Source organism: Semicossyphus pulcher, unplaced genomic scaffold (assembly GCF_022749685.1).
Source record: "Semicossyphus pulcher isolate SPU_LCO1_2020_fin unplaced genomic scaffold, fSemPul1.0.p SCAF_19, whole genome shotgun sequence".
Lineage (NCBI taxonomy): Eukaryota > Metazoa > Chordata > Actinopteri > Labriformes > Labridae > Semicossyphus > Semicossyphus pulcher.
Window position 1 is genome coordinate 3,577,344 of NW_027211692.1, and position 17,697 is coordinate 3,595,040.

At 39.9% G+C, this 17,697-nt stretch overlaps 2 protein-coding genes and 3 non-coding genes across 6 annotated transcripts; 1 reads left to right on the top strand and 4 right to left on the bottom strand.

Moving 5' to 3' along the window:
• Window positions 1-1,479: 1,479 nt before the first annotated feature.
• Window positions 1,480-1,670, bottom strand: LOC138597558 (U2 spliceosomal RNA). The gene has a single exon (XR_011308620.1). It is a non-coding gene; the product is annotated as a U2 spliceosomal RNA (small nuclear RNA).
• A 932-nt stretch (window positions 1,671-2,602) lies between these two features.
• LOC138597556 (U2 spliceosomal RNA) lies at window positions 2,603-2,793 on the bottom strand. The gene has a single exon (XR_011308618.1). It is a non-coding gene; the product is annotated as a U2 spliceosomal RNA (small nuclear RNA).
• Window positions 2,794-3,727: 934 nt separating this feature from the next.
• LOC138597553 (U2 spliceosomal RNA) lies at window positions 3,728-3,918 on the bottom strand. The gene has a single exon (XR_011308615.1). It is a non-coding gene; the product is annotated as a U2 spliceosomal RNA (small nuclear RNA).
• Window positions 3,919-5,939: 2,021 nt separating this feature from the next.
• On the top strand, window positions 5,940-10,047 carry LOC138597545 (V-set and transmembrane domain-containing protein 5). 2 transcript variants are annotated; one of them, XM_069669157.1, is made up of 5 exons: window positions 5,940-5,976; window positions 6,173-6,519; window positions 7,607-7,933; window positions 8,990-9,133; window positions 9,644-10,047. In XM_069669157.1, exons 2-5 carry the CDS (start codon window positions 6,444-6,446, stop codon window positions 9,673-9,675), a joined length of 579 nt encoding a protein of 192 aa, XP_069525258.1. In that variant the 5' UTR covers window positions 5,940-5,976; window positions 6,173-6,443; the 3' UTR covers window positions 9,676-10,047. The 2 variants fall into 2 exon arrangements, with proteins under 2 accessions (XP_069525258.1, XP_069525259.1); XM_069669158.1 differs by lacking the exon at window positions 5,940-5,976 and adding an exon at window positions 5,999-6,014.
• Window positions 9,830-17,103, bottom strand: med17 (mediator complex subunit 17). The gene is made up of 13 exons (XM_069669156.1): window positions 17,005-17,103; window positions 16,200-16,444; window positions 15,251-15,414; window positions 14,910-15,129; window positions 14,626-14,762; window positions 14,366-14,447; window positions 14,018-14,170; window positions 13,718-13,848; window positions 13,435-13,619; window positions 12,891-13,028; window positions 12,396-12,513; window positions 12,100-12,259; window positions 9,830-10,510 (listed from the first exon to the last, which is right to left on the bottom strand). Exons 2-13 carry the CDS (start codon window positions 16,432-16,434, stop codon window positions 10,302-10,304), a joined length of 1,932 nt encoding a protein of 643 aa, XP_069525257.1. The 5' UTR covers window positions 16,435-16,444; window positions 17,005-17,103; the 3' UTR covers window positions 9,830-10,301.
• Between the last annotated feature and the right edge of the window lie 594 nt (window positions 17,104-17,697).

Genomic DNA, 17,697 nt, shown 5'->3' on the forward strand with positions numbered 1-17,697 from the left:
AAAGTTGTTTTCCTGTCCGTTGAGCCACTGTCTTTAAATTTAACCTTGGCTGAGAAATCTATTTTAGAAGCTACTCTGTCATATTTTTAGAAAATTCCCTTGTATGTTCTGGGTACTTTACTGGATACCGGTTACTTACTGATGCTAGAGTTGCTCATTTGTATTTTTGTGGGTCTTGGATCCATTGTCCTTCTGCCCTCTGCCTCCTTGGCACCTGAGAAAAAGATGAAGGTAAAATCTGTAGTCTTAAGCAGCCTGGTAGAAGATCATGTTAGCAATAAAAATGCAATCAATCATCCTCAGTTTAAGATGTGTGAGCAGTCCAGTAACTAACTACACAAATAAGAGTACTACACAGTGCATTTATAAGCTGATTTCTATGTGGATTGTCAGCCTTCATATAATTTCAAATCATACATCATCAAATAAATCTGCAAATTAAAGTTAAGATATTACCAGATATTTCTCTTCCTCATTGATTGAACATTTACTTCCATAGCTGTCTTATTTTTTTTTTCTTTGACTGTGATTTCAAATTCATCAGAGCATTATCCGCTAAGTCTTAGTGAATCATATCAAATATGTGAGGTTATATTAACAATGTCTTGCTTTGTAAATAATGACACCTATCATATGAATTATGGACAGCTCCAAAGCAGTCCCCATTAAACATTAGGCTTTATTTACGTCAGTACATCCGTACTCTGCTCATACAAAGGCTATTGAGCTTCATGATTTCCCAAATTTGAGGAGTTCCAAGTATGAGAAATGCTCCCTCTGTTGTGTAAAATTAACAATATATTGTAAAGAATATTGCATTTTGTTTTGATGACTTTAACTGTACAACATGAATTTAGTTTTTTACAATAACACCACTTTCAGTTCCTTTGTTAAACACTGGTGGGCAACCGGCAAACCTTATACTGCCACCTACTGCTCTGTAGTGTGAATAACTTCTTCGTTTTGGAAAATATAATTTCATCATACTTTGTAGTTTAACACAAAACAATCTCTTAAAAACTCTTTCACCAAATTAAAACATTTTTACCTTTAAGACTTACTGCAAGATTAATGTAGAAGGATTAATTCGTTTTAGTCAAAGTGTCCCTAATAAGCAAGGGAGTGTATGTCTGTATGCTGTAAGCTTCTCTGTGGTTAACAGTAAGAAAGATAATTAGGATGACTAAATACAAATGAGCAGAAAAAAGACTAATAAAGACTGTAAACATGATTTAATCCAACAATCAGTGAGGATTCTGTAATAAATTGGCTTTAATAATATTTCTTCATGTATGAAGGTGGAAATCAACGCATACAGTGGGCTATAATAATTTACAGGAGTAATTACTTCAATTTATCTATCAGTTACATGCTACTTTGCAGCTATTTTCTCTCAAATGTAAGGTAGTCATTATAACCACATTGAAGCATACATGACATTGTAGGATACTTAAATTAGTTTGATATTTGACAGTAAAAGGGGGGTGCACCATTCCTGGAAGTGCTGCAATACCAGGTCGATGCGTGGAGTGGACGGAGCAAGCCCCTATTCCATCTCCCAATTCCAAAAATCAATTTAATATATGGTCCCCGGGTAGGGGACGTATCAGATATTAAACTGATAAGAACAGATACTACACTTGATCTTAGCCAAAAGGCCGAGAAGCGATACCGTAACTACGTCAGAGATCAGGACGGCACTCTCCGCACTGTCCGTCTCACTGAGAGGTCCGGCGGTCAATGTTGCATTTAAGTGACAATCCGTAAAACAGAAAACAAAGTATTCAAAAGTTTACGACTGAAACACAATACAAACGCACATTATGTGAAACTTTCTGAGAAACGATGAATTTGCAAGGCGCCGTGTTGGGTCGTCTCGGTCACGTGGTCCGCTCTGATCCAATGAGAGCATGAATACGAGGAAACTAAAGTTCTAATTTACAGTCATGTTAAAAATAAAGTGGCAGCATAATAACACAACAATAAGCTATGTCTGAACATTTTGCAAATGTTAAACGTGCATCAGAGCTCTCTGTAGGAGGATAGAATGTTTTTTAAACCGTCCAGTGACTAAATCAGCAATCACTAAGAGAATCACAGTAGTCTCAGATGTCTCTAAGCTGACTACAGAACCTCTTGTTTTTGTGAGCCTGTTGTCCTGCACCACGCAGTGCATTAATTACAGATTTGTTTTAATGCAGGAACACGTCATCAGATTAATATGCGAACTAAATTAAACAATAGGATATAAACACATTATTGTATTCACTTTTTTTACGATTACAATGTTACAATTTTCAAAAGTTTACTTCTATAACTTTCCAGCTATCAAAGGTGAGCTGTCGTAATGTAATGTCGTTTGCATCTTAATGTATATTTTAACATATTTGCACAGGTTTCACTTTAGTCAAGTTTTGACACAAACATGCTTAACGGATCACAAAGGTCTACCTTTATTAAGTGATCTATCAGTTGCATGAATAAATCATGTCGCTACTTCGCAGCTATTTCCTCTGAAATGGAACATTTTTTTATAATCACGTTGAAGGAGCATACATCACATTGTAAGGTTCATAACTTAGATTAATATTTGACAGTAAGAGGGGGGTGCACCGTTCCTGGAGATACTGCAATACCAGGTCGATGCGTGGAGTGGACGGAGCAAGCCCCTATTCCATCTCCCAGTTCCAAAAATCAATTTAATATATGGTCCCCGGGTAGGGGACGTATCAGATATTAAACTGATAAGAACAGATACTACACTTGATCTTAGCCAAAAGGCCGAGAAGCGATACCGTAACTACGTTAGAGATCAGGACGGCACTCTCCGCACTGTCCGTCTCACTGAGAGGTGCGGCGGTGAATGTTGTGTTTACGTGCAAATTCATAAAACAGAAAACCAAGTATTCAATAGTTCAAGACTTAAACACCATACAAACGCACATCATGTGAAACTTTCTGAGAAACGATGAATTTGCAAGGCGCCGTGTTGGGTCGTCTCGGTCACGTGGTCCGCTCCGATCCAATGAGAGCATGCATACGAGGAAACTAAAGATCTAATTTACAGTCATGTTAAAAACAAAGTTACAGCATAAAAACACAACAATAAGCTATGTCTGAACATTTTGCAAATCTTAAACGTGCATCAGAGCTCTCTGTAGGAGGATAGAATGTTTTTTAAACCGTCCAGTGACTAACTCAGCAATCACTAAGAGAATCACAGTAGTCTCAGATGTCTCTAAGCTGACTACAGAACCTCTTGTTTTTGTGAGCCTGTTTTCCTGCACCACGCAGTGCATTAATTACAGATTTGTTTTAATGCAGGAACACGTCATCAGATTAATATGCAAACTAAATTAAACAATAGGATATAAACACATTATTGTATTCACTTTTTTTACGATTACAATGTTACAATTTTCAAAAGTTTACTTCTATAACTTTCCAGCTATCAAAGGTGAGCTGTTGTAATGTAATGTCGTTTGCATCTCATCTTAATGTATATTTTAACATATTTGCACAGGTTTCATTTAAGACAAGTGTTGACACAAACATGCTTAATGGATCACAAAGGTCTACCTTTATTAAGTGATCTATCAGTTGCATAAATAAATCATGTCATTACTTCACAGCTATTTTCTCTGAAATGGAAAATGGTTTTACAATCACGTTGAAGCATACATCACATTGTAAGATTAATAAATTAGATTGATATTTGACAGTAAAAGGGGGGTGCACCGTTCCTGGAAGTACTGCAATACCAGGTCGATGCGTGGAGTGGACGGAGCAAGCCCCTATTCCATCTCCCAGTTCCAAAAATCAATTTAATATATGGTCCCCGGATAGGGGACGTATCAGATATTAAACTGATAAGAACAGATACTACACTTGATCTTAGCCAAAAGGCCGAGAAGCGATACCGCAACTACGTCAGAGATCAGGAAGGGACTCTCCGCACTGTCCGTCTCACTGACGGTTCCGGATCTGAACCGCTACTTTCTGGGTCACCACACAAAGCATGAAAAGTGTTACATATGAGACAATGAATATCACTGGTGCTGTCTTATTGATATGTTTATAATATAACACTGTTCGCAAATTCTTGTTATAGGCACAAATACTTCCTGGGCACGTGACACGCTTCAATCCAATAGGAAGTCGAGGAGTAGAATCAACTAATATATCAAATTTCCATTTGCAGATACGTAATGTATGTATGCGTTTTGTTTATCTTAATACATGTAACAAACATGTCACACGTCATTACATTAAGGAAGATAAATAATGTTTTTACGATTCAATAACGGAACTCCCTTCACAACAGCTACAACTCCTCCAGCAGTCTCTAATGGAGAGGCGGGCTAACTGCACAGTTCACAGCCTGAGCCTAGCGCCTCAAGTAAGGGGATGAAAACTCGGCAGGTCGCAGTCATTACATATAATTTACCTACATCACCACGCTCAGTAAATCGTAAACCACACAAAAAAACCGCTGTCATTATTCACATGATTTCAGCATGTCGAATGGTTCGGTACCGTTGCTACCTCGTTGGGTCTGCATAAGAATACATTACGGTACCTTTTTAAAGTTTCTTCGACGTCAGCAGTGTTCCCACATAACCACTGAAACTTACACAGTTGTAGTAATACTTAGTGATAAAAGACATACTATTGGATACATGTCCAAATACATTTTTTTTTTAAAGTTTATATAGTGTGCTAACAAAAACTCGCGTAGTCTATAGTAGTAAACATGGACATCAGTTGTTAAGTAAGCTAGCACGAGTCAGTGTGACCTGTCGTAATACCAACATGAACATAAAGTAACCCGCTCCTAGGGCGGCTGGAAGTCACAGACACTTTACAAATATCGCAAGTATTAACACTGAGTCAGTTTTGATCTACAAACAGCCAAAAATCTATTATAGTACGATAAATATTAATTTTCGAATGTTAGCTAGTCGTTAGCATTTATTTGGGCAAATTAACTCGACCTCGCACAAAACAGCTTGGCTCCTGAATGTTGCTAACTGAATTTTTAACTCGATATTCTAACTACAATAAATGTGTGAGTAAATTTTTTAATATTAACTTACCAATAGTTGTCTTCGACTGAACTTACGTTGACTAATTAGTGAAGTATTCCCTTGACAAATGGCTGCGTCATTTTGCTCAGTTGCATAACCATGTAAGCTAGCTACCGAACTTGCGTTTGACCCTACGCAAAATTTTACTATCTTGTGAAATTATGTTCAATAACATAACATAGAAGAAACATTTATGGACTTACCAATTAGAGTATTTCTGTAGCCAACAAGTTTACCTTCAATGGCAAAAATTGAACCTCACCTATTATCTTTTAATTAAATTCAATTATTTCATTAAATCTATTTAATACGCATAAAATGTGCAACAGCCAAGGATGTAGCGTAGTGAGCATGTTCTTTTTAACCCAAATTTATTGGCAGACATATATGTATATATATATATATATATATATGTATGTGTGTGTGTGGGGGGGGGGGGGGGGGGGGGGGAGTAAGAGAATTACAACATAAGAGAAAATGATCAAATTATCTTGACCTGTTAACAGTTGTAATTAAAATCTAATGTTTACAGAGAAATAATAATTAAATAAAATAATGTTTTTTTCAGTTTTTATTATGTTTTTATAACATTAAACTATATTCATCAATGGGGGTGATGTAAGATGTTAAAAACATAGTATAATCCATTTTACAGTTTAACCAAAACGGTAGGAGCTTGACAACCAAGCATCAGGCATCTTATTCATGCCTTCAAAATGAAAATGTTAATTTGCTTTGATTGTGTTCACTGTGCCTTCGTGTTTTTTGTTGCATACGTGTGAACACACACTTCCTGTTTGACATGTTCTACCAGGTGTGTCACATCATGAATACCTGGTGATTCGACCTATCCTGCTTTCATTTTGCAGCAGTGTGTCTGCGTATACAGGTGAGTGTTTGTTGGACAGGGAGCGGGGGAGGTAGTAAGTAAGTTGAGAAGGATATATGTGTGTTTGTTCTACAGCCTTCTTCCCTTAAGTGTGTGTCTGGGTGTGTGTGTGTGTGTGTGTGTGTGTGTGTGTGTGAGATCACAGAACGCTGAGTACATGTTTGTTCAGTAATCTCTGGCTCAACCTGTCTGATAGGTCTAGGCTGGCTGGCACTGACTTGCACAAGTATGAAGAGAACACCAGCGCAGTCCTAAAAGAGGAGGGAAACTTCAGCACTCTGACGGAAATAAGGTGGACAACCCACGCACACACAAACACCTGCTCAAAGGACAGTAGAAGAGGAAACCCTGGGAACGAGGAAAGGCTGTTTTGGAAGGAAAAAGACAGAGAGGACAATACTTCAGAATGTGAAATAACCTGGAAGAGATTCTTCTACTTCGGTTCGACCAATGGGTCTGGGATTCTAATGTGGCATTTTAGGCTCTGGGATGTACAAGATGTTGCTGTGTTTCTCAGCATCACATTGTATTTATGTCACCTAGGTAAGAATTACAACACGTTAATTATTTGGTCTTTTCCAGAAAGCTCACGTGTGAACTATTTTTTTTTTTTTATAGCAATCCTATATCTCATTCCTTTATCTGTTCAGGACTAAATAAATAGACTGAAGGCATTTTTCAATAGGAACTTAACTCACAGTATTTTCTGTGTCTTAACTTCCATCATGTACACATGGCTCTTTACATGTAAACATCAGATTGTCCTGGTTCAAAGTAATCCCAAAGAAAAAGAGTTATGGATGTCATCAGTACACACAAAGTGTAGCCTGAACTAGTCGTAGTTTATTTTTATTTTTTAAAACTAATAAAACCTTTTAGAGCTGTGATTGGCTTATAAACTAGAAGGCACTAAAGAGCATTTATTGAATAAATTCTTTCACACAGAACCAAAGTAATTATCTGAATATCTAAGACTTTATTGCTTAACCGTCATTTTAATCATCTTAGTCTTAGTCTTAAAGGACAGACACTTCTTCCCACACTGCCTTGTTTCTTAGTCAGCATTGGTATTCTCATGTGGAATTCTTTACGTGTGCCTCATTAAGCAAACACACCACCAGCAGAACCAGATCCCTCACTGAAACTCCTGTGAAAATATTTGATGAGGGGCGGCCAAGACAGACACAGGGCCAGCACTGCAACTACACTCAATTTGGTACTTTCTCAGCTTGTTTGACAAGTTTCATTCCTCCACTTCAGCACAGTAAAGCACATTTGTGGCTGTGTGTAGAATTTAATGCAAATGATTCCCAGCGTTTACAACATAGACTAGCGTGTCATGCAAAAGCTACAAAGTGAATGGTTTTCTTTTTATAAGAGTTTTAGTGTGTCACACACTGTAGTGTTTGCACTGTAAATGCTGCCCTTCCTGGATGAAGGTTAAACAGTAGGTAAAAGTCTCAAAGTTTAAGTTGTTTATTATGCTGTGAGTGAACTGTGCTAACCTCTATGAATTTACATGTACACATAGAAGCTCTGTCGTCTGGATCTGTTTTTCTCCTTCAAAATGCATTTCAAGTGAATCTGTTATCCATATACTTACATGTCTTTACCTCTTTTACACTGAAAGCTGGAGCCATCTCCATCCACTCTCCCCAGAGGAGCCTGACCCGGTCAGTGCAGGAGGATGTGTTTTTCTCAGTGGATGTTACCTGCATTGGGATCCCCACCATACAATGGACCTTTATGTCAGGAGCGGTGAGCCGCACCATAGGGACTTGGAAGCCGGGGGTTTACACTAACATAACGGTGGATTACAGCAGCAGAGTGCAGCTGTACACCAATGGCTCTATGGGCCTGTCGGACCTGCAGCTGCAGGACGCTGGATACTACGTGGTCACGATCACAGAAACAGCAGGAAGCAGCAAGGACGTTGGCTTTGTCCTGAAAGTAAACGGTGAGATAGTCCGGACTTCTGTGCATGTCATTTCTAAAGAGTGCAACACTTGGAAAACCTTATTTGATCACATTTTCTTATGCACTTTAGAGTCATAGGTTAAATTAAATTAGCAGTGCTTACTGCACAATTCTTATAACTGCTGTCAATCAAATACAATCAACAGCAAACCAGACAAGAATAAACACAGCAACAATGTGGCTAATAATTCCAGGTACCTTCTTTCTTTAAGCTCCGATGGTCCTGGTTCAAACATGCAATAACAGCCACAGTAAGCTCCACTTAGACAGCCTGGACATGAATGTGCCTTGCCCAACAGCATTTTAATAACATTAGTTTGGGATTTAAAAAAGCCCTGCCCAGGTTTCTCAAGCCTGTGTGTGGATATTAGATCTATAAACCTATAGACCTATAAATCTGCACAGGAAAGTGAAAAAGCAGTGCCTGACTGTGCCTCATTACCACCATGGAGGTCAACCCAACTGCTCTGATGGGGCTGCTTAGTGGCCAACAGGTCAGACTGTGGTTGTACTGGGCAGCTTCCAGGTGTGAATGTGAGTGTGGTCCTGCTGCACCTGTAAATATTGTCTCATATTTAAACATTGTTAAATAAATAAAGGTAGAAAAAGGAACTAGCAACCTTGCAATTTTTGGACACATTGAGGATGCAGTAATAACTATTAATTGAGTATCTGAAAGGTGAAGGGTGAGGCTTTGACTTTATCCTAGTTATTCATCAGTAAACAACACAAGTACATCTTCGATAAACATCGCATCCTGAGATATGACTTTGATGTTATATGACATTAAAAAGGGTAAACATGTTATTTTATTAGTTAGCATAAGATTCAGAATGCGATTATTTGTTACTCTTCTTTAGACTGAAACAAAATAGTTGTCTTACTGCTACTGTGCTGCCTCGCCTCTACAAGCTGCATTCCTATCGTGTTTGTTTTGTGTTTGCATTTCTGGAAAGTAGTCCGTGCCCAAGGCTTTTGTAAGACTGAGTACCTTTTGAAGTAAATATGATTTGGCTCTTGTGTCCCTGTCCCCCAGAGGTGCTGTATGAGGATCTTCAGTACCTGTCCGTCTCTGCCTTGGCACTGGCCTGTTTGGCTGGGCTTCTTATGCTGACCATATGGCTCATAGACAAGGCCTACAGGAAGATAAAGGCATGGAGACGCAGGAAACAGATGCCAGGTAAAGCAACAACAAAAATAAGCCTCTAAAGGCCCATATAGACCACAATATAAGTTTGCATGAAAAACCACCAAAGAGAACGTTGCATTAATATAAAGGCAAATTTCACCTCACTTCTCAGTTATTACAGTAGCTTGTTGCACAGCGTACATAAATGGTAGGAATACAAAGCAAGTCTACTTTTCTAAATCGTGGGTTTAATATATATTTAACACAGATATTAAACGCAACATGTTATATTAAGAATATATATATAAACCTGTACGTGAGAAAGTTTATCTGCCCTAAAGGTCATAGTTTACTCAGGTTTGTTTTTCTCCCCACCGTGTCATTGTGTGGCCTGCATGAATATAGCTTTATGGGCGTGAATGTGGCTTGCAGTTATCTATTGTGTCTAAGTATGGGTGTGTTTCAGTACAAAGGTATGCAGAGTTCTATTAAAGCTCTGTGACACCAGCTTGTTAATGTTAAGTTTCTGTATTGACCAAGTTTAATTCTCCTTTTATGCAGAAAATGATGCGACAGAGCTGCAGCCTCTTTGACGGCCGTCTTACTGTGCTTTGTGCCCGACATGGAAAGACTCAAGAGACTGCTCATCGTCATGTCAGCGCTGCAACGTGAGGACTTGTTTATAAAAACGAGGTGTTCTGTACATAAACACCTGAGAATCATTTTTTAGTTTCTTACACCCAGAAAGACGGCTCATCACTTATGAAACCTGGAAGTTTGGTTACATTTTGGATTGAACACACGCACATTTACAGCCCATCTGATGACATTGGATTGAATGTAAACATATCACTCACAACATTGTAAAACAATACAAACTGTATTTATTGTCTAAGAAAAGTGTGTGACTTTTTTACTTTCTGGAATAACATCTTATTCTTTGTTTAATTCTTGTACAAATACATACAGACATACTGTGCTTTTTATTTTGTATCAAATTGTTTGAGGTAAACACAAACTAAACGCTTATATTATGAAAAAGGAGCACAGAGCTTCTTGAGATGGAAAGGAGTTCAAAAAGTCCAAGAGAGGGAAGGAACAGTGACATTTTGCGATTCAGATTTTGTGGCAGAAATTGTGTAAATTCTAGTTGAGTTGTTCACTTTGACTTTTAACTAAATAAGTCACAGAGGAAAGGGTCTAAACACAGAGGATGTGTCTAAGGACAGGGAGTCAGTGCAGCCATGAGCAGCTCCATCTTGTAGACAAAGTTTCGTCCCTCCATCTTGCTCCAGTGAACCTCTTTGCACGGCCCTCTGAGGTGGCTCCACTTGGCCTCCTGGATGACGTCGCTCTTCGGCAGCTCTTTGGTCTGGCTGCGGGGGAACTGGACCAGAACTTTGCACCCGCTCTCTGGGCCGTTACGCACTGAACAGAACAAACAGGAACACACAGACACTGTGTTAAAAACTAAAAATTCTTGGTTAAATAAGGATATTATGATTTTTAGTATTACTTATCAAACTGCCTTGGGATGCCTCTTGATGCAATAATGAAGAATGTTGATTTGATACATTCCAGGAGTTACTTTTGACTTGCTTGTATCAACCTGCCTCTTAAATGTTGAGTGATTTCTTACGCATCTCAAGTTTCTACAACCACCAGAGGCTGGGTGTGACCTTGTTGCATTCACTTCTACACGTGTTGTCACAAAGAAAGACTGAAGTAGCGAGGGCAATACAGGAGCTGCAAACCTTGCTCTAGGAAGACGGGACATTTGAGCCGATAAACTCAACATGAACGGGGGTATATTACGAAGCAGGATTTGCGGTTATCGAGGTAACTTCAGGGTTAACTCGAGATTTCAGTACTGCGAAGGTGGTTCACTTATTACCGGGGTAGATCACCATGGTAACTTAAGCTGAACACCTAACCTGCTCCGGAGCAGGTTATGTCTGAGATAAGAGATTAGCCTGAACTTGCCCACCACCTACTGACCAATCAGGTCTCTTGATTTAGCAGATCATGAGAGGGAGGAGGGAGGGAGACCGGTAAAACACTTCCTCCTTACCGTGGTGGTTTTTAAAATATACATTCATTGTGCTTTACTGATATACATCTGCAACAGAGACTGATAAAAACACTGAAGCCTGAAGTACTTTTGTACTCATAAGATATGAAAGTAAGCATTTGTACAGCTTTAAATTATGCTTTTATAGGCTATTTATTTTATATTATTTATTGTATTATTATATTATATTTGCACATTCACATAGTCTGCGTTTTTTTTGCCGTTTGTCCTTCCTGCATTCAGCAGTGGATTTTAGTGTGGATTATGTGTAACTTCTTCATATCTTTCTGAAATCACAGTTTGCTCTGAGTTTATAAAATATGCCGATCAGCTGACGGCAGACTCGCCCGTGTTTAGATTGGTCGCGCTCATAGAGACCCTGGGTTGACGAGTTGATAACCAGCGTCGTGTGATCGTTTAGCACGATCTCCTTCGTCAGGTTAAGTGAAGCCAGATCAGGAAAAGAAACACTGGGTATGTTGAACTCGCTTCGTAGTATTCCCCCCAGCGGTCTTACTCTATGCTGCATTGCACTGAGATCAGTTAGGGCTAATGTTGGGAGTGAAAATTACTGAGAAGATAGAAATGTCTTTCTCCCCTTGTGACTGTTGATGACCAGCCCACACTGGGAAGTCTTGTAGGAAGTCCCAGTTTGATTCTCAGATACAGACGCAACAAACCACATGGAACTGATCAGTGGACATTTGTTAGTATTTAAACGTCCACTGGATATGTGGCAAACTATTTGGGGGACTTTGTAAATAATTTGATTTTTTAAGAGACAAACTTCCTGCCTGGATTTTTACAAAATGTATGATCTTGATTTCCTCATGAGTTTACAATAGCAACTCTGTACCAGCGCTTGAAAACAATAATATATGAAATAAAAAAGATATTCAGAGCTGGCGAAGGGTTTCACCTTTAGAACCAACCTCCCTCGTCTCACCTGAGATGGCGTACTCCCCATTGGGAGAAGCGACCGTGACAGCGGAGGCATTTCCAATGCTCTCCACTGGACCCAGGCCCACATGGTTACTGAAGCTCAGGACATGCCAGCCCATTACTTTGGCCAGCTGCTGGACTGCATGCACCTGATGCTGCGACATCTGCAATAACAAGGAGGCACTGATGCACATGACTTTTAAAAGAGACAAGGTTTAGCTCATAAATACTGCTTCCATTACATACAGCCTCCTCAACTTACTGAGGGGAAGGTTACCTATGCAAAAAGGGAACTGATACCTGTGAGAGGAGGAAGTCCTGCAGCTCCTGTTCCTGATGCGACAGTGTGATGACACGTCCGTCTCTGTGTACCACTCTGATTTGTTCTACACCGATGTTCAGCTGCAGCTGGATGGACCTAAACACAAACAACATTGAGGCCTCATCTAAGGGTGGTTAAACGAATCAGTCAAGAGTTCAACATTCAGATTTCCCGACTTCCTTGAATGCATCAGAAATTATCGGTCCGACCTCTGTTAGTGCAATTTCTTATATTATCATGGTATTAAATTAAAGCAGAAGTTAAATATAGCCCTATAATATGCTGAAAAAACAAAGGATCAGTTCACATTTCAGAGCCTTAAATTTACATAATACTAGAAGTTAAAAAGACCTGAAGGTTCGCACAACAGCAGTTTATAAATACATTAGCAGCTTTTATTCTGTATCCCCCATACTGTGTCTCTATTTCTGCTCTGCTTCTTCCTTTACCCTCTTCTCTTCATCACCACTTACTTGCAGATCTGCTCGTAGCCCTGAGAGGTGATGAGCACCTTGACGCTGGACTCGTACACATCGTTGATATTGGACCAGTGAGCCTGGATCTGGGGGTCCTCGATGCGGCTTGCGAGGCTGTCGATGGTCCGTGCCGTCCTGGTGATCACAAACGCTGACTTTAAAGCGAGTGACTGAGAATAAAACCTGGTACATGGCTTCACTGAGATCTTTTTTTGTTTGTACTGTTCATGTAAAAGCCACCTGTAGGCCGAATGTGGCGTTGCAAACGGTGAGGAGCAGGTTTGGGAGTGTCATACCATTATGATGTTTGCTTAGTGCAACTGAGCAACTATTACTCATTACTAAGACCTCCAACTATTTCTACTGAAAACTATTACACAATTGACCTGGCACTGCCTGGCTTTAGGTATTTCTGGTAGCATAGTTGCATACTTTGGACATTTAGTGGCTGCTGACATCACTGCTCAAAATTTTGAGATAAAGTGACATTCCTTTTGTAATCGTATTTTTCCTCAAATTAAACCATAGCTGGAGAAGTTACCTGCTGCGTAGGAAGATGTGTTTGGCCTGTTTGATGATCTTCTCCAGCAGGCCCTCACTCTGCTGCAAGTTAGAGATTTCTGATTTGTCATAGGCCAGCGGTCCTGCTAGCCGCAGCCGTTTGTGGCCAAAGGGGGCGCTCGCAGGATGTGGCATCACCACAGAGCTCAGCTGCTGCTTGTGGAACTGTAACAGAAACAAGGTAGTTAAAATAATGAGAGGCGATAAAATAAAAACATTAACTGCACAAAAGATAGTTTCGGTAAATCTTCACAATGTTTCACCTCTCTCATCATTTGATGCAGATTGTGTTCAAGCACGTAAAGGTGGTCGTCTGGTTTGGGTTTCTCAGGAGACGCCCGGTGGTTCTTCTTCTCTCCAGTAGAGTGACACAGTGAAATGGAGAGCTGCAGACCTACAAGGAGCATCACAAGTGCAATCAAGACTATAGTATGTTTGTTTTATGACTCAATACAGAAAAGAAGATCTAAGCAAACTACAAGGTCACGGATTTACAAGTTTTAACAGATTACAAAGTTCTTGCAGAAGTTTTCCCACTTCTATATTGACATGAGTGTTCTGACCTGGGAAAGGCTGTGAGATGATCTGGTTCTTCACAACAATGTGAGGGATCTGGGATTTGATCTGAACAGCTTCCCTGGACAGCTGTGCGAAGATCTCCTTACAGAGCAAAACATTTTGCGCCGCCTCTAGCTTCACATGCCACGACTGGGAGCCTGGGCAGCGAGAAAACATTAATAAAGAGGTAGAGATGAGCTAAGAAGAAAAGAGGTCGGAAAAGGAAAATCGAGAGAGCTGAAATATGATTCAAATTTGGGATGCAGAGGAGAGAGAGAAGGGAGTTGGATTTGACAATTTCAGATGATGATAAGAGTTTGTTCAGTGTAATATCTTTGAGTATTGAACCCTACCGGCTTTGGATTTTGGAGGTCTCCTAAACAGGTTGACAGTTCCCAGATCACCGATGTCTGGTGCTTGTTTCTGAATCGATACCTGAAGAAATCAACAGCACTCAACTATTACAACAGCATGTTACTGACGTACTCATAAACCTATAGTTGATAGCAGGTGAAAGATTGCTGCTAAGGCTGCACTACAGAGGTAAACAGAGACTACAAAATAACATGCCATTTTGAGAAGCATGGTCTGCAATGGTTAGATTCCTGCTCACCTTGATATAAGCAGATCCTTCCAAATCACTGGGGATCTGGACATCAAGGGGGCAGTAGTCCTCTGGGATCTTTTTGTCCAGATCGATGTCTGTGTTCTTGATCACCTCAAACGTGCCGTGGTGAGGAAAAAGGGAACCTGCAAGGGGTCAAAACATGTGGGCTTGGGGTTAAACTACAAGTTAAAGGTGTCCTCTTGTATTTTGTAAAAACACATTAAGACAACCATGCTAACCACAAAAGTCTTTCACAGACTACACTGAGCATACATAAGAGGCCTTATCACCTGCGCTCCTGTAGCTGAGGTCTCCCAGGATCTTGTCTCCCACTTTGCGAAGTTTCCACTGCGAGCGAAGTCGCAGCAGCTCTGAGTTAAAGTCCCTCTGTCTCCTGTTCTCCAGGTTCTCTGCTACTGACTTACTGAGCTTCTCTGCTCCCTTCAGGAGGAGCTGTGCTGCCGTGCCCAAAGATTTCTTTTTACTGATCAACTGGAACACCTGAGGGGTCTGAACAAGGGCAAGAAAATTATGTAAAGACAGGGGGACAGAGTAAAACACCTGACCTTTTTTTAGTGTTGCATCTGAAATGTTTTGTGATAGTAGTTTAAGTGAGATTCTACCAGTTTACCTTGCCAGCAGTTGGATCCTGGGACACAGGGTCTAAGGCCATGTACTTCTTCTCCTTCACCACACTGAGCACATCATACAGTACACACATCTCTGTCAGGGCGCTGCGCAGGTTGTTACGCACGGAGTCCCAGGGCCAAAGAGACGGCTGAAACTTCACTGTGCCTGTGTGATTAAAAAACTGTTTCTGATCTGACAGAGAAAACATTATCCATATATATCTATGTCCTGTATAGTTTCATGAGGACTGGAGCATTCTTTGTTGATAAAAGAAAAGTGTTATAAGGGGTGTACAATCCACTTTATTTATATAGCACATAAACAAAGTGCCACACAGTATCTGTTATAAGTGTTACGAATACTCTCTTTACCCTGATATGTTTGTATCATGCTTAATATTTGTTGTAACAGGCCCCATTTGATATTGATGTGAAAGGCCTAAAGTTTCTTTATTGTTACTCAGTTAAAATTAGATTACAGCTTCATGAAGGCATGCAGCTGAAAACATCAGCGAATACATTTTCTTTTCTTTTTTTCGAGAAAAGTGCAAATTGTTCTTAAATTATATATTTTTTTACTTATTTAGTCAAGGACAGGACCATCAAAACAAAGTTTAGGGTTACTGTGTTTAAGTGAGTTAACAACATTTTCAAAGTGCAATCTCATACTTTCCTGCAAACTACATTTATACAAATCTTTGATAATACCTATTGCTCCCAATAAATTAACTGGTTTCTCTCATCTCATACATTTCTCAAAGTTTCACTTGTAGATATATTGACTAAAGGGAACCTTAAAAAAGGCCTCAGATCTATAATAATAGATTGAATCTCATTGTGCAGCAACATGAGAGGGAATCACAGAAGGATCAATCGAGTTGGTGTCAGTCAGTCTATCAAAATCTAGATCTGACTCCAAATCCGCCCTGCTTTCTCTGGAGCATACGTTACCTTCTTCTTCCTCTGCCTCCTGCTTGTTCCACTCGCGGTCCCTGGGTTCACCCTCGACCCCGTCCTCCTCTGAGTCAGATCCCTGGCTGAAGTCTATTCTTTGGGCCAACTTTGCCAGGTTCTGGGACATGGACAGGGGAGGGACGTATGTCTCTGTCCCATCAAGGGCAACTTCCTGTACCTGCTTCTCACAGGATGACTCGATGCTGACCCTTACTGGTGGCCCACCTGACATGATGGCCTGGCTGATAAAAAGAAGGAAAGCAGAGAGGTTTTTTCACTAAACTGAGTTGGACACAGAAGAGCACAGAGCAATACACTAGAATGGACCTTTAAAATCTCAACTGAGGGACTTGACATCTCATACAGGCAGATTGGATAGCAGGAGATCACATACAAATGTGTTTAAATGAAAAGAAAAGGCACCAACCAGTGTACTGGATGTACAATTAGAACGAACAATAATTCACCACCAATAAGTCTGAAAATACCAATTATTAGGCTATGTCTTATTCAATAATGTTCTCTATATAAATAGAGACAGTTGGCACTTTCAGGACCTGTTTGTTTAACTGTAACATGATCTGGCTGCACTTTAATACTTCTCTTTTTAAGCAATAGCGCAAATAACTCTAATACTGGCTGCACGAGCTAGATTGATTGTGTATTGTTGCCATAGCTTGTAAGACTAGCGAGAGAAACTAGCTAGCGTTACCCCTTTGCTAAACTCACTGGATAAATTAAGACTCAAGCTCGAAAGAAATTCCCAAATGACAACAACATATTTTATTCTGGTAAATCTTACCTTTAATGTTCGCAAAAGTCACAGGAAAAACGATTATTCACTGAAGATGAGGTCTATTTTTTTTTTTACAGCGCCGTGAATGGTTAACTCTACGCTCTTATCCGGAAACAACTGCACTCTGTTGCCCCCTAGCGACCCTTTTACATTTAATCGATAACACGAGGTTACCTTCAGATTAAATTTTTGTTTTTATTTGACTTTGTTTCATATTGTTTTGATTTGTAAAGTTTTTATTCAAATGAGATGGAGTAAATGCTTTTAGGGACTTTTTATGTAGGTAGGAACTGTTTAGTCTATGGTAGGAACCATGTATGGTAGGAACCAGGTCCAACGAGTTGCTACGGAACTGGTGCGGCGCGCAGTTTAAACTACCGGATGTGACGATTAGGACAAAAACGTTCAGTCGTTTTTTTCCAGGTTGGCATGGATTTTGAGTGGTAAACAAAACTTCTGGGGTTGATATAGGCATAGTCCACTCTTGTTAATGCTGTAGTATTTCCGTAATCAAGCTGGACATATTTTACGATTAAAATGCATCCTCAAGCTGTCTGTTTATGGCGTGATGACAGCGAATTCCTGCTGCAGCACAACAAAAACTAGCACGGCTAACGGAGCTGCTAAGCAACCTGCGTTTCTCTGTTGTGAAATGTTCACTGGCATATTTGATGGAAATGAAGAGAAAAGTGACGAAAT